This window comes from Pleuronectes platessa, chromosome 5, assembly GCF_947347685.1.
Source record: "Pleuronectes platessa chromosome 5, fPlePla1.1, whole genome shotgun sequence".
Taxonomy (NCBI): Eukaryota; Metazoa; Chordata; class Actinopteri; order Pleuronectiformes; family Pleuronectidae; genus Pleuronectes; species Pleuronectes platessa.
In genome coordinates, this window is record NC_070630.1 from 6,979,751 (window position 1) to 6,996,313 (window position 16,563).

The 16,563-nt window shown below is 40.8% G+C and overlaps 2 protein-coding genes, 1 long non-coding RNA gene and 2 pseudogenes across 3 annotated transcripts; 3 read left to right on the top strand and 2 right to left on the bottom strand.

Moving 5' to 3' along the window:
* Positions 1-2,100: 2,100 nt before the first annotated feature.
* LOC128440134 (uncharacterized) lies at positions 2,101-4,355 on the bottom strand. Its single transcript, XR_008338479.1, has 2 exons — positions 4,269-4,355; positions 2,101-3,997 (listed from the first exon to the last, which is right to left on the bottom strand). It is a non-coding gene; the product is annotated as an uncharacterized LOC128440134 (long non-coding RNA).
* Positions 4,356-7,142: 2,787 nt separating this feature from the next.
* Positions 7,143-8,015, top strand: LOC128440480 (odorant receptor 131-2-like; annotated as a pseudogene).
* A 1,926-nt stretch (positions 8,016-9,941) lies between these two features.
* Positions 9,942-10,814, top strand: LOC128440481 (odorant receptor 131-2-like). The gene has a single exon (XM_053423206.1). It carries the CDS (start codon positions 9,942-9,944, stop codon positions 10,812-10,814), a length of 873 nt encoding a protein of 290 aa, XP_053279181.1.
* A 326-nt stretch (positions 10,815-11,140) lies between these two features.
* Positions 11,141-12,034, top strand: LOC128440482 (odorant receptor 131-2-like). Its single transcript, XM_053423207.1, has one exon. It carries the CDS (start codon positions 11,141-11,143, stop codon positions 12,032-12,034), a length of 894 nt encoding a protein of 297 aa, XP_053279182.1.
* Positions 12,035-12,123: 89 nt separating this feature from the next.
* Positions 12,124-15,557, bottom strand: LOC128440483 (diablo IAP-binding mitochondrial protein-like; annotated as a pseudogene).
* Positions 15,558-16,563: the final 1,006 nt, after the last annotated feature.

Below are 16,563 nucleotides of genomic sequence, written 5' to 3' on the forward strand. Positions count from 1 at the left end.
AACTTCTATTCTTCCTATAACCCTAACAAATTTGCCTTCCTTATCCTTATGTTCTGATATGTGTTCATAGTTTACCGCATTGGATATCAGAGTCGCCACTCCTCTCCGCCTCCCCGATTCATGTGAAGAGAAGTAAACATGTTTAAATCCTGATTTATTCAATTTAGTATGTTCGGAGTCGCTGAGGTGTGTCTCCTGTAGGAAAGCTATTTGAATTTGATCTTTCTTTAATTTTGATAAGATTTTCCCCCTCTTAACTGGATTGAGTACTCCATTTATATTAAATGATGCTATTTTCAAAGACCTGTTTTGCATCTATGTGAATTCCTCCTCCATTCCAAACAAAAACCTGGTGCGCTTCCCTCTCCCCGCGTAAATCGGCAGGGAACAATAAACTAACACATTAATAAACATCAAACTGAACACAATTTGTCCTTGTGACTCCCTATGTAGGGGTCTGTTAACCTGACCCTGTTGAGCCTCCCGAGGAGGCTCGAAGGGAAAAGTCTCCCTCAGTTCGGAAAGAGAGGCCCATACCTGCAACAGTCGCCTGTCGGAAAAAGGAAAAAAAATTAAAGGTGAAAAAATTGGCCCCGAACGAACCAGTCTATTAAACAGTGGATCTCCACCACTAATTACAGACATATTACATGACCGATTTCACAGTTTATTCCGTCGTCCTCAGGCCTTAGGTTAAGTCCTTTAGGTCCCGGAAGGGGGACGGTGATGATTTCCTGAAGGCTCGGAGCTTCTCCTTGTATCTCGGCTCCAGTTCGGCTGTGCCCTTCCTTGCCCGTCGGTCCACTCTCTTCCAGGTCAGCCGCTGCACCTGCTCCATCAGCGTCGCCGGAGGTGTGGTGGTTGTCACGGTGTAGCCTCTTCTCAGCAGGTCCTCTGATGCCTCCTCCATGGTATCGTAGGTTTTGGTCCCGTCCTCGTGTCTCACGCGCAGCCTGGCAGGGAAGAGGGTCTGGAACTGGACTTTATTTTCCTTCAGCACTTTGCGTATCTCTGTGTATTCTCTTTGTTTCTTGAGTAATAGAGGTGGGTAGTCGTGGTCCAGGTTTATGTGGTTTTCTTGCCAGGCAAACCCCTTCTTCTGCCATGCCTTGCGGAGTAATGTGTCTTTTGTTTTAAAGCTTAGACACTCTCATGTTATTTCTCAATGTTAGGTACTTTAATTACATTATTTTTCTTATTGCTCCAAGATGTCTGTCTCCTCTCATTTATGGCCTCAGGGATGAAATGTTTTTTCATGCCCTGAAGAGATTAGCTCTCTGTGGTTTGCGTAAGAAACACTGATCAGATTTGTATCTATTAACAAATTGTCATGGTTATATTATAAAATGTTTTTGTTATTTAATTGCGTCTCTGGCTTGATTGATATTATTTTATTATTAAAAAAATGTAAATTAAATATTCAGTTCGATATAACAATGAAAATGTTGATTGACTAACATCCAAACTCACTAATTGTATTTTTGCAGACAACATTTGCAGATTTTATTAAACTCAGTTTGCAATTCATCCTCTGTCATTAACCTGACATTATAGAGAGAATTATAAAAACTTCAAACAGGCCTGCTGTGATATTTACAAAATGGCTATCTATAAATTACCTGAAAAATAGACATGTTTAGAAATACTTTTCAACAGAGAGAACCTCATATACTAACTAGCCTCTGCCCGCTGGCCAATGATCACCTGCCAGATTGAATTCTCCTTGTCTTTCGTCAGTTTTCCCCGTGATGTCAGGTATTTTCTTTGCAGAGCATTGAGTTTGTGCACAGCCTGTTCACAAACAGAGAGAATGTGCACAGTTTACATTTAAATAAAACACCAACTATGGCGACATAGGAGCACAAAATAGTAATATTAAATCATAACTTTAGTTGGTTAAAGTTACCTTGGGGCAACGCCCTTCAAAGGAAGGGAAAAGATAGCCTATTTATTGATTAAGATCAGTCTCATTTAGATCTAGTTAAATTAGAAATCTCAATATTTACTATAAAAGATTATAAAATGAACAGTGAAGGTTATGGAGTTCTTGACAGTGTAGAGGTTGGCAAACTTCCCTTATGCAACATTAATGAAAGAACCTTTGTGAAAGAAAAACATTTATTATGAATATAATAAAGTATAAAAACACAAATTACCAACAATCTTACTAGCTTAACAAAGATAGGTATGTGAGTGTGGATGTCTATGTAAATAAGGTGGTTTCTCAAAATGGTGTTTCACCAAATGTTCACATCTTCCTCAGCATGCTTTCAAAATGGTCGCTAACCCCCCCTAAAGTTGACAGCCCTCCCCCCTTCTTCTGCAGTGGAGGAGGAGATAACTAGGTGTAGAGACATGAGTGTTTCTGTGTAAATGTTAATCAAAGACTGAAAGGGTCAGAGAGATCCTGTGACGAACATAACTAATATTTAACTTTCAAATAACTTATAAACACAATATCCCAACACATATCAAACTTATAAACACCACACAGAATCAAATAAAGTCTTGCTTAGTTTAGTATAATCATTAAGCCCAGATTATGTTACCGATCTGAGGGAAAGGGAAAAGGTGTTAGGCTTTCTGTTAGGCTTTCTCAGATTAAGGACCCAATCGCAGACCAAGTTGCAAAAAACACCGTGGAGGCATCAGCCTCCACGATGAATTGTCTACTGGGTCAGGTTGGATCAGGATGGGGGCTGAGGTGAAGCTCTGCTTTAGGGCTTGAAAACTCTCCCTCCGCAGCAGAGGACCAGAGGAACTTAACAGCCTTTGAAGTCAGGGCTGTGAGGGGAGCCGCCAGTGAACCGTAATCCCGGATGAAGCGTCGATAAAAGTTCGCAAATCCGAGGAAGCTTTGAAGCTCCTTGCTGGTTGAAGGAGGGGGCCACTCCAGGACTGTTTCAACCTTTTGCAAATCCCAGAAAGGTGACTGTTTTTTGATGAAACTCGCACTTCTCAGCCTTCACAATGAGCCGGTTCTCCAGCAGTCGTTGAAGGACAGAATGTACATGGGAGACATTATTAATTCAGTTTTTTTAACTTGATCTGTTTGAGATAAACATCTCAACTGAGGAAGTAGGCGGCTCCCCTCCGAACAGCGGCCATTTATTGTACATGACACATAACAATGAATATCCAATGAGCATTGTCCAAATGTAAAAAACTATTTTAAATGCAAAGCAGAGACAACTCAAGATACAAAGAATATATTTATCAATAAGGCTTCTAATCTTCCAAGAGCTTTGTAATATTGAAGCCCAACTACTTTGGACACAAAGTCTCTTTCAAGCACATCACATTGTAACTATGGCAAATCAATGTTGGCAGTGACTGGTGATGACAACTCTGGTGGTTAAACTTTTATTTTTTTATTTATTAATTTTATCGTCCCCTTGTGGTCGTGGCAACTTTGAATGCCATGTTACTTCAGGGATTGTTTGGTTAAATGAAACCTCTTATATAGATATATTTTTGTCACATTTATTTAACTTACATTGTTTGTCATATACTTCTGATGTTTATTGTTTTTTTGTTTTGATCCTTGTAAATTTTTATGTGGTTACAAATAAGACATTTAAGGCTAAAAAGAACTTTGACGGAGTGAGGCATTAATTACAGTCTCATTTTAGTTCAGGTTTTCATCGCACTTTTCCTCCATCAAGATTTTGCTATTCACAAATCTGATTGTGTATAATTTCTACATGTTTTCATCTGTGTACATTCTGGTCACACCTATTACTCTTCATCACCAATGCACTTCCTCTTCCTCATTCAAGGCCTCAGCTCCTTGCACTGCTTTATTCTCTCACCGTCAACATCAGCATCTCTGAGCTTCTACAAACAACACAGGGTTTCCTCTGAGGGGCTGTTCATCTTTTCACATGTGGCAGGGTCATGTCAGGTCTGCCATTGGTCAACTTTACTTCCCGATCATGAGCATCACCATTGTGTTGTCCTACGCCAAGATAATGAAAGTGTCAGTGCAGTGTTAAATCTGTGAAAACAAGAGGACATCAGATCTGTGAATTTGCCAAAGCTCAGAGTGGCTATAAATTACAGGATATAACCAACATGTATAATAATGTATCAAATGAGAACATGAAAAAAGAAACAATGTAACAAAGGGATGGTTTGTTTTGATTCTACAAATAATTATTACATCGATCACCTCAATTTTCAATACAAGTGTAACAGGCCAAATTAACCCCCGCCCAGATTAAACCTGGGTATACCCCGGGGATAAACTGTCCAAGGCCAAACTATACCTGGGGATGTAAAATAGCCTAGGCCAGACTATACCCCTCCAGGCAGGGCCAGTCCTTCCTATAGGCGACAAAGGCGGTTGCCTAGAGCGCCATCTAGAGGGAGGCGCCAAAAACTGCGCCTAGGAAAAAGACAGAAAAATATTTTAATTTTTTCCTGCCAGACTTTTTTGCGCCCCCTTCTATTTCTCGAACTAATAATTTGACATCAAAAAAATATATTTGACATAGGGGGAAAATTTGCCAAAAATCTAAAGAGGTAGGGGGGTTGTCAGAACATGCTAGCGCATTGATGGGTATGGGTCGAGTGTGGGTCGAGCGGACGGATACATTTTTATTAATTTTTTTGTTTAGTTTTTTTCCAAACTTGCATGCACCTAGTGCAGTACATTCCTAATATCATTGGTTGAATGTTGCCCGGTTCTGTATCCCTCCTCCACTCCCTGAGATGCCCAGACATGCAAGAGATGTCCTAACAAACGTTAGATGATGGCTGAAGTTCAAGCACTATGGACTCTGGTACTGGAAGAAAAATAATAGATATCTAGACACTCTTTTATTATAACTTGACAGAAAATAAAACACATCGCACTGCAATAACGGGAGAGAAACCGTTTGGCTTCAAAATATGTTGGAAAAACACAACAAGCCTCAAGAGACACCTGAGAGCGCACAACCCTGTAATTCATGCTACGGTAAATTAGCTAGCAACTACTAAGAACTGTTGTAGCAATCTTTGATCTTTGTGGAAATTTTGATGTTGTTATCAGTGTTTTTCACTTTGAACATTTATACTGTTGCGAGGATTTGCTAGTCATAGAAGTTGAAGTTTCAGGACATAGTAATCTTTGATCTTTTTGGAAGTCTAATATTTTTTCGGTTTTTCTGGTTAAAGAAATACAAGTCTATGTTTTAGAGTTTTAAGATGTAACCGGGTTCCAACTAAAGACCAGCACCAACAAGAATTCAATGTTGGATGGAAGAGATGCTCATGTTGCAGCGCTCCTGTTGTAGGATCAAACAAGTATTATCTTAAATGTGAACCTTTGCATTCAACTTATGAAATAAAGTTACATGTAAATAGTTGAAACAAATAAAGTCGCCATTACTGAATTATGTTTTGAGTGTGAATCCCTCCAACGGACAAAGTGAGTAACTATAGCTACTGTCGCCAGAGGTGTAAAGTAACGAATTACATTTACTCACGTTACTGTAATTGAGTAGTTTTTGTGTGTACTTTGTAATTTTTTGAGTAGCTTTTGAAATGGGTAATTTTACTTTTACTTAAGTAGATTTTGACTGAAGTATTGCACTTCACTACATTGGAAATTACATCCGTTACTGAGTAAAAAAATAAACAGTTCAAGGTGCAAGGCAATTCTCACTGCAGTGGTAGATGCTGCATAGAGTCGATGACGGTCCCTCACGTGCACGTTCAACATATGAAAACTGATCGTAAAGTTCACTGTTATATGCGCGACACTGCACAGGGAGCCACTGCAGAGGTGCTGAAGAGCCGCAGGTTGTCGAGCCCTGGCTCCGGCGAAAGAGCGATTTGTTTACTGCTCCGCCGTTAAAGAGATGCGGACGTCAAAACATTAGATCAGCTATAATATTAGTTCCGCCCCGCATTTTCCCCTCCCGGTCGCGCGCGCACATGTTATGACTCCGCGCTGTTTGAGAATCACTGCATTACACAGGGCCGGCGCTCTATGCAAGCTTCACTCCACCCCCCACCCAAGACTGCATTTCTTTTCAAATAAACACAAGAACGATCGCAACGACATGGTGCAAGCATTCGATTTAGACAGCGTCTCTCCTCAGGAGAAGGAAAACATTCCGTAACGTTTTAGCTAGACCTCAGATAATATGAACGTGTTCACTGTTCAAATTCAATATTTGTCATTAAGTTTCGTTCAGTTCAACGTTCTCATAAAAATGAACGTGTTCAATGAACGCATTCTTTTGAACTCGTTCATGCACAACACTGCCTGAAACTCAACACTGGCCTACCTGCCTTGGCCGCCTGCGAGCAACTCTTCAGCTGTGATGCTGTTCAATGCAAAGCGAGCCTGGATGAGCTCTACTCAGCTTGAAAATCAGCTGCTGCTCAAACTCAACAAGAAGTTTGTAGACTAGTGCTCAAAAGGTGGGCCAAAGTTTAACCAAAAGTTTAAATAAACAGTGGGACAGCGGCATTTTAACTTTTTATTTTAGCTGTCATGTGGTTCATGTCTTGACATGTCCCACCAAAAGTTCTTAAATGTTGTGTAGACATGTTTAATGTTTAATGTTTGACATGTTTAATGTCATTGCACTTATATTTGTAAAGATTCTCCTTTAACTAAAAATTACTGTTATTGGATTGGATTTATGACCCCTTGTCCTTTTTTGCACTGTATAGGAGCGGCCCTCATCAAGTTGTTGGAAGTAACTAAGTAACTTTTACTTAAATTAATTTTAAATGAACTACTTTTTACTTTTACTTGAGTAGATTTATGGATGGGTACTTTTACTTGTACTTGAGTAAAATTTCATCAAAGTAAAGGTACTTTTACTTGAGTACAATATTTCAGTACTTTTTACACCTCTGACTGTCGCCTATGAGGTGCGTTGTCACCTTCACTCCAGGGATTGTTTGGTAAACTGGGTCTTGTGTTCTTATGTCTTGTGCTCTTATTTGTCCATGCACGCTGTACTACAATAATGTGTGTTGTGTTTAATAACTGTTGATTCATAGAGAGATAATTTGAGCATCTGTTCTTCAGTTCTGCATCTGGTTTTAGAGCTGAATGAAGTGTGGCAGTGTCTGAACGCTTTTTATATTTGGTTGTGACAGAGAGAAAAATGGCTGCTAACATCACTACAGAGTACAGGATGAATAATAAGATCATGTTGATTCAGGTCTTTGTCGTCCTCTTTCTCTGCATTAACCTTCTGCTAATTATGACCTTTTTCTCCAAGGAGGTCTTCTACACCACCATGCGCTACGTCTTATTTGCTGTCACACTAATGTCCGACTGTCTGTTTTTATTCGTGACTGACATCCTACTCATCTTGAGTTACTATCGCTTTATGATACAAATGTGGTTGTGCCTTATTATTTATATAATTTCGTCGCTGTACATGTTTGTGACACCGGTCACTCTGACAGTGATGACCCTGGAGCGCTACGTGGCCATTTGCCTGCCGCTGCGTCATGCAGAGCTGTGCTCCCCACGCAGCACTCTGCACGGCTTCCTCATCATCCACAGCCTCAGCTCTCTGCCCTGCATCGTTGTTCTCTCCATGTTCTTTGCATCGGCCTCCTCTGCCTCCTAAACCCAGGGTAGAACGTGCTCTGTGGAAATCTTCATCATCCACACGTGGCAGGGTCACCTGAGATCAGCCATTAATCAGTTTTACTTCCTGATCATGTGCATCACAATCGTGTTTTCCTATGTGAAGATAATGAGAGCGGCCAAAGCTGCATCAGGAGAGGACAAACAGTCCACATGGAGAGGACTCAGAACTGTGGGGCTTCACGCTTTGCAGCTGCTCCTGTGTCTCATCCAGCTGTGGTGTCCTTTCATAGAAGCTGCTTTGCTTAAAATTAATATCATGGTGTTTATCAATGTCACGTACTTTAATTACATTACTTTTATTCTTGCTCCAAGATGTCTGTCTCCTCTCATTTATGGCCTCAGGGATGAACTTTTTTTTCATGCCCTGAAGAGATTAGCTCTCTGTGGTTTGCGTAAGAAACACTGATCAGATTTGTATGGATTAACTAATTGTCATGATGTTATATTATGACATGTTTATGTTTTTAATTGTGTCTCTGGCTTGATTTATATTGCTATGTTAAAATAAAGGAATGTTTTCGGTTGATGTCAGGTATTTGCTTTGCAGAGCATTGAGGTTGTGAACAGCCTGTTCACAAACATAGAGAGAACTTGCACAGTTTACATTTAAATCAAACACCAACTATGGTGACAGAGGAGCACATCAAAAGTTTTCAGGAAAATTGACATTTCTTTAACTTTAGTTGATAAATTCAGATTTGACTTTTAATTTCCCTTGTCATGTATTGGGAGTGAAAGCCAAAGTCACAGAGATCGTCATTCTGATATCAAACAATAACTCTCAAAACGTCTTATCTGTCAATTAAATAAGTGTGGAATTATATAAAGTTATAAATATTGGTGTTTTGGGGTTGATATATAGACTCGACCCTCACCTGCTCTGCTTTCAACCCCTGATCTCTTTTAAGTTTAGAAACTGACAGATATTAGTTCATATATACACATATACAGTGTTGCCATAGTTACTTTGAAAAAGTAACTTAGTTACTTTACAAGTTACTTGATTTTAAAAGTAACTAAGTTAGATTACAAGTTACTTGATTTTAAAAGTAACTAAGTTAGATTACAAGTTACTTTATTAGTTACATTCAGCAGCTGCCGACAACACCCCCGCCGCCTCAACATAAAAATGACAACCGGTTTGGCCAACACTAACTTTATTAGACACCGCCGGAGGCCCCCCCCCCCCCCCCGCGCGAACGGAGGGTTCCCCTAACGGGCGCTGTAGCTGAGGTGATCCGCGAGAAGAGCCCGACACACGTCCAGAGTCGCTGTCGCCGACCGTCGTACCCGGTCCCCTCCAACCGGTCCCCGCCTTCCGCAGCGCCGACGGACACCGCCCCGCGGCATACTATAAGGAAAGCCCCCGCACCGCGGACGAGCACCTCCCCCCCTAAAAAAACGTCGAGGAGTGCCGCACACCGAGCCTCCGGCGGCGTGGTGAGGAGGGCGACGGGGCGACTGCTCCCCCAGCCGCAGGACGTGCCCAGTGGTCTAACCACAAATACCGAAATAGTAACGCAAGGTGACTTGGACAAGTAACTTTAATCTGATTACTGGTTTGGAAATAGTAACGCGTTAGATTACTCGTTACTGAAAAAAGCGGTCAGATTAGAGTAACGCGTTACTAAGTAGCGCGTTACCGGCATCACTGCACATATAACAAAACATGTGAACATACATAGGAATTCAATAAGGAAAAAACTGTTGAACAATAGATCAAGACTTAGTTTTGAATACTCAATCACCTTATTTTTTGTAAATTTGTCCTTTTGGTGTGGGATCAATAAATTTGTATCTTTAATTTGAACCTTTATATTCAACTTGTGGAATAAAGTTACATGGAAATAGTTGAAAAGCATGAAGTCGCCATTTTAGGTATACTATTTTTGATTGCGTCCCTCCAATGGACAAAATGAGTAACTAAAGCTACTGTCGCCTACGAGGTGTGTTGTTGGCGAATGTTGTCGCTCGTGACTCTGTGGTGATTTAACGTTCATATGACGTTGTGTTATAGTTGCCGATATAAAGCCCTCACACACAGCATCTGCTCAGAAGGCTGCACAGGGCTCAGCTGAACACCTTCACTCCAGGGATTGTTTGGTAAACTGGGTCTTGTGCTCTTATGTCTCCTTCTAAATATTTCTCCATGCACGCTGTACTAAAATAATGTGAATTGTGTTTGATACCTGTTGATTCAAAGTGAGATCATCCCTTGTTGAGTTGTGCATCTGGTTTTAGAGCTGAATGAAGTGTGGCAGTGTCTGAAGGCTTTTTACATTTGGTTGTGACAGAGAGAAAAATGGCTGCTAACATCACTACAGAGTACAAGATGAATAATAAGGTCATGTTGATTCAGGTCTTTGTCGTCCTCTTTCTCTGCATTAACCTTCTGCTAATTACAACCTTTTTCTCCAAGGAGCTTTTCTACACCTCCATGCGCTACGTCTTATTTGCTGTCACACTAATGTCTGACTGTCTGTTTTTATTCCTGTCTGACATCCTGTTCATTCTGAATTTATATCGCTATACGATACAAATGTGGTTGTGCCTTATTATTTATATGATTTCGTCTCTGTACCTTTTTGTGACACCGGTCACTCTGACGGCGATGACCCTGGAGCGCTACGTGGCCATTTGCCTGCCGCTGCGTCACGCAGAGCTGTGCTCCCCACGCAGCACTCTGCACGGCATCCTCATCATCCACAGCCTCAGCTCTCTGCCCTGCATTGTTTTTCTCTCCATCTTCTTTGCATCGGCCTCCTATGGCTCCGACACACAGGGCAGAACGTGCACTGTGGAAATCTTCATCATCCACACGTGGCAGGGTCACCTGAGATCAGCCATTTATCAGTTTTACTTCCTGATCATGTGCATCACAATCGTGTTTTCCTATGTGAAGATAATGAGAGTGGCCAAAGCTGCATCAGGAGAGGACAAAAAGTCCACATGGAGAGGACTCAGAACTGTGGGGCTTCACGCTTTGCAGCTGCTCCTGTGTCTCATCCAGCTGTGGTGTCCTTTCATAGAATCTGCTGTGCTTCAAATCAATCTCATGTTATTTATCAATGTCAGGTACTTTAATTACATTACTTTTATTCTTGCTCCAAGATGTCTGTCTCCTCTCATTTATGGCCTCAGGGATGAAATGTTTTTGAATGCCCTGAAGAGATTAGCTCTCTGTGGTTTGCGTAAGAAACACTGATCAGATTTGTATGGATTAACAAATTGTCATGATGTTATATTATGAAACGTTTTTGTTTTCACACACAGCTTCTGCTCAGAAGGCTGCACAGAGCTCAGCTGAACACCTTCACTCCAGGGATGGTTTGGTAAACTGGGTCTTATGCTCTTATGTCTCCTTCTAATTATTTGTCCATGTACAATGTACTAAAATAATGTGTATTTTGTTTGATACCTGTTGATTCAAAGTGAGATCATCCCTTGTGGAGTTGTGCATCAGGTTTTAGAGCTGAATGAAGTGTGGCAGTGTCTGAAGGCTTTTTACATTTGGTTTTGACAGACAGAAACATGGCTGCTAACATCACCACAGAGTACAAGATGAATAATAAGGTCATGTTGATTCAGGTCATCGTCGTCCTCTTTCTCTGCATTAACCTTCTGCTAATTACGACCTTTTTCACCAAGGAGGTCTTCTACACCACCATGCGCTACGTCTTATTTGCTGTCACACTAATGTCCGACTGTCTGTTTTTATTCCTGGCTGTCATTTTAAATTACTCTCGGTATACGATACAAATGTGGTTGTGCCTTATTATTTATATAATTTCGTCGCTGTACATGTTTGTGACACCGGTCACTCTGACGGCGATGACCCTGGAGCGCTACGTGGCCATTTGCCTGCCGCTGCGTCATGCAGAGCTGTGCTCCCCACGCAGCACTCTGCACGGCATCCTCATCATCCACAGCCTCAGCTCTCTGCCCTGTATCGTTTTTCTCTCCATCTTCTTTGCATCGGCCTCCTACAGCTCCTACACCCAGGTCAGAATATGCACTTTGGAAATCTTCATCATCCACACGTGGCAGGGTCACCTCACGTCAGCCATTAATCAGTTTTACTTCCTGATCATGTGCATCACAATCGTGTTTTCCTATGTGAAGATAATGAGAGCGGCCAAAGCTGCATCAGGAGAGGACAAACAGTCCACATGGAGAGGACTCAGAACTGTGGGGCTTCACGCTTTGCAGCTGCTCCTGTGTCTCATCCAGCTGTGGTGTCCTTTCATAGAATCTGCTGTGCTTCAAATCAATCTCATGTTATTTATCAAGGTCAGGTTCTTTAATTACATTACTTTCATTCTTGCTCCAAGATGTCTGTCTCCTCTCATTTATGGCCTCAGGGATGAAATGTTTTTTAATGCCCTGAAAAAATTAGCTCTCTGTGGTTTGCGTAAGAAACACTGATCAGATTTGTATGGGTTAACAAATTGTCATGATGTTATATTATAAAATGTTTTTGTTTTTTAATTGCGTCTCTGGCTTGATTGATATTGTTATTTTATGATAAAGAAATGTTTTCCCAGTGATGTCAGGTATTTTCTTTGCAGAGCATTGAGTATGTGCACAGCCTGTTGACAAACATAGAGAGAACGTGCACTGTTTACTAGGGATGCACCGATTTATCGGCCGAACATCGGTAGCGGCCGATATTCGCCTGATATCGGCTTATCGGTAATAAACTTGACTTTCACCGATATCATTGGCCGATGTTCATATTTGTGGTAAAACCGCTGGGCACGTGCCGCGGCTGAGGGAGCAGTCGCTCCGTCGCCCTCCTCTCCGCGTGAGGAGTGTGCGGCACCGGGAGGTCCTCATCCGGTGGCACCTCACGGCGTCACTGGTGGGGGGGCTTTCTTTCTCTTGGACCGCGGGGCGTTGTCCATCGCCGGCACGGAAGGTGGGCTGTTGGAGGGGACCGGGTACGCGGTCAGCGTACCCGGTCTGGACGCGTGTCGGGCCCTTCTCGCGGATCACCTCAGCTACGGCGACCGCTGGGGGAACCCTCCGGCTGGCGCCTAGCAGCTGACTGAGAACTGGTGCGGACCAGGGGAATCCGACTGTTTAATTAAACAAGCATCGCGAAGGGCCACGGTGGGTGTTGACGTGATGTGATTTCTGCCCGACACTAAAAACAGGTAAAACTGAGGAGGGCTTGTTAAGGTATCTTGACTCACGCAGTGTAACATGGCATTAAAAGTATGAGCGTAGCGTCTGTTTAAGTACTTTATTCTCATGTGCACCGGCTCTATTCATCCGTCTCATGCACAGGTAACAAGGGAATTGACAACATACGTCATACACACAGAAGCCGTAACACATCTAATAAACGGGCAATACTGCTACCGTAAATCAATGAGAAGAGCGTTCTCTATAATGCTACTTTAAGAGGGCTGTTTTAGACAGGGTAAAAAGGTGCTGTTTTAAATTATCCTTGTGGTATTTTGACCAAAATATGTTACAGTCATTTCATTAAGATCCCAAGGAACCATTTCAACTTGCGGTAAAATGGGTATAATATGTCTCTGTTAAATAAAGTTTAGTTAAATCCAAGATTGTTTCATAAATCTGATTCAATTTGTGCTCATTAAAAGATAAGAGTGATGAAGGGCTGAACATTTTTTAAATAGTGCTTTTAAATAATGATTTAATTATTTTTTCTGGCACAAAAGGGTGAATGAATAACAACAAAAAGAAAATAAACAAATATCGGTATCGGTATCGGCTATCGGCCAGATTGTTATTTTAAATATCGGTATCGGTATCGGTATCGGCCAAGAATTTCCATATCGGTGCATCCCTACTGTTTACATTTAAATCAAACAACATCTATGGTGACGGAGGAGCACATCAAAGGTTTTCAGGAAAATTAACATTTCTTTAACTGCAGTTGATAAAATCAGATTTGACTTTTAATTTCCCCTGTCATGTATTAGGAGTAAAATCTAAAGTCACAGAGATCTTCATTCTGAAATCAAACCACAACTCTCAAAACTGCTTATCTATCAATTAAATAAGTGTGGAATTATATATAGTTATAAATATTGGTGTTTTGGGCTGACGTATAGACTCGACCCTCACCTGCTCTGCTTTCAACCCCTGAACTATTTTAAGTTTAGAAACTGACAGATATTGGTTTATATATACACATATAACTAAAGATGTTAACATACATAAGACTTACTTTTGAATACTCATCAATGGCGTCTATGAGAGCTAAGGTGGCCTGTGAGAGAAAAGTGGTTGAACTGTCTGTTACCAGAGACGCTGCTCATCTGATCAGAGAGTCATGAGAGAGCTGTTCAACCTGCATCACAGACACGGGGCGAAACACAAAAAAAGTCAGGACAAATTAGTGGTTCAAGAATCACTCTGGTCCTTAAAGTATCAGTTCAATTCAGAGGAAAATAGATACACTTTCACCTAATTTAGGTAAAATTACAAAGACACTTTTAGGAAAATGTACTTAACATTTTAAAAAGTGCACATTTGTCAGTTTTGTATTTTATGTATTATATGTACATGTATATTACATTAAGGGATTTTTATTGCTGACGCATTCATGTGAAAATATTACACGGCAAAGTAACAAGTAACCGTCAAATAAATGAAGTCTAAAATATAGGCTATGATACCTTAAGATGTACTAAAGTTTTGCTTGTACTTACCTCTACCACTGCAAAAAATACAGAAGATAAATGTGTCCTGTCAGTTGAATTCTGTATATGACTGTAGTCTTTCTTACATGCATCTGTTTCTGGCCGGTGACAGACTCACCTGTTTGAAAGGTACAGCACACAGCCCACCGCCGACGGCCAAAGACGCAAAACTTGTGTAAAGACCATTTGTCCATTTCCTCGGTTTATGCACTGTGGTATTTTTACAGTTGAACAGGACCCGAGCAGAACTCCTGAAGAGACATTTTATTGGATTAGGAATTCATCATCATATTTCGTTGTATGATTTGGAACAAGGACAATGAGAGAAATTGAAAGGTTTCCATTTGTCATCAAAGGAGAATGAACTATGACAAAATAAAGTATTGATATAATATAAACATTTAGACGCATCAAACACAGCTTATCTTAAATGTTTAATGAGGAACACAGTCATCATTTTAATTATACAGTAAGAAAATGGTATTAGGGCTGTAATGTAATTTGTGGCTGATTTCCATTTGTTGATAGTTAAACAAGTTATAAAGCTGTTACATCCATTTGAATTTATCTGCTGAATAATATTTGCTATAGATCAATTTATGAATTAGTCTGTAACCTGTCAGAAAATATTCAAAGATGCCTGCTATAGTGTCTAAAAACCCAAGATGGTGTATTCAACGGACTTTTATATATCTCCCCCAAACATTCCAGTTCTGTTCCCTGTACATACCCAGTATTTACAAAAATGGCATTAAAATAATTCCTCCTTCCCTCAAAGAATATCCAGTGGTGACTCACTTCCCTATTTGTTTTTGTTTACATCAGCTATCTCTTCATTTACAGGATTGTATTTGTGTCTGACTTCAATCAGGAAGTTGCCCTGTGACTCGGAGTGAGTTAGAGTAAAACACGAAGGTAACACTTAATCGTCATATAGGGACAAAGACGTGTAATATATTTATTATTGATCCACTTGTGTACGATTCTCTAACAACAATAAACACAGTAATGTCAATGTAAAGTGAAAGAAAACAGATGTAATGAGTCAGCTCCGTCGTCCAGGCGCTGTTATCAAAGTATCCCTACTCATTCTCCCACGTTAGAGTCAACAACAGCTCGTGACGTTTGAGATGCAGATATTTCACTGTGATATTAACAGTTCATTGTTGATTCAGTTTAACTTGATCTGTCTGACATAAACGTCTCACCTGAGGAAGTAGGCGGCTCCCCTCCTGACCGCGGCCATGTTGGTCCGTCACAATAAAGTGCTCGCTGAGTGAGCAAAGGTTCCGCCTGATGGTGAACTTTGGAAACTGGTCAAATATATTATAATATAATATACACGTGGACAAAATTGTTGGTACCATTCCGTTAAAGAAAGACAAACCCACAATGGTCACTGAAATAACTTGAAACTGACAAAATTAATAATAAATAAAAATTTCCTGAAAATTAACTAATCAAAATCAGACATTTCTTTTAAATTTTGGCTCAATAGAATCATTTAAAGAAACAAATTAATCTAAACAGCCTGGACAAAAATGATGGTACCCCTAGAAAAGATTGAAAATAATTGGACAGTAGGGACATGATATACTAAGGTGTATCCTCTAATTAGCATCGCAGGTCTCTTCAAACTTGTAATCAGTCTGTCTGCCTATTTAAAGGGTGAAAAGTAGTCTCTGTGCTGTTTGATATCATGCTGTGTACCACAAGGAACATGGACCACAAAAAGCTAAGGGCAGAGTTGTGTCAGGAGATTAGAAAGGAAATTTTCGACCAGCATGTTAAAGGTAAGTGCAATAAGACCATCTCCAAGGAGCTTGATGTTCATCTGACTACAGTGGCACATATTATTCAAAAGTTTAAGGTCCACGGGACTGTAGCCAACCTCCCTGGACTTGGCCGCCTGAAGAGACGGATAATACGAATGGTAACCAAAGAGCCCAGAACAACTTCCAAAGAGATTAGAGGTGAACTCCAAGGTCAAGGTCCATCAGTGTCAGATCGCACCATCCGTCGCTGTTTGAGCCAAAGTGGACTTCATGGAAGACGACCGAGGAGGACACCACTGTTGAAAGCAAATTATAAAAAACGAGACTGGAATTTGCCAAAATCCATTTTGACAAGCCACAAAGCTTCTGGGAGAATGTCCTTTGGACAGATGAGACAAAACTGGAGTTTTCTGGCAAGGCACATCAGCTCTATGTTCACAGACGCAAAAATGAAGCATAAAAAGAAAAGAACACTGCACCTACTGTGAAATATGGAGAATGC

What these genes read in the sequence shown, in the direction of transcription:
- LOC128440481 (XM_053423206.1), top strand. Translation starts at nt 9,942, where the DNA reads ATGAATAATAAGGTCATGTTGATTCAGGTCTTTGTCGTCCTCTTTCTC.
- LOC128440482 (XM_053423207.1), top strand. Translation starts at nt 11,141, where the DNA reads ATGGCTGCTAACATCACCACAGAGTACAAGATGAATAATAAGGTCATG.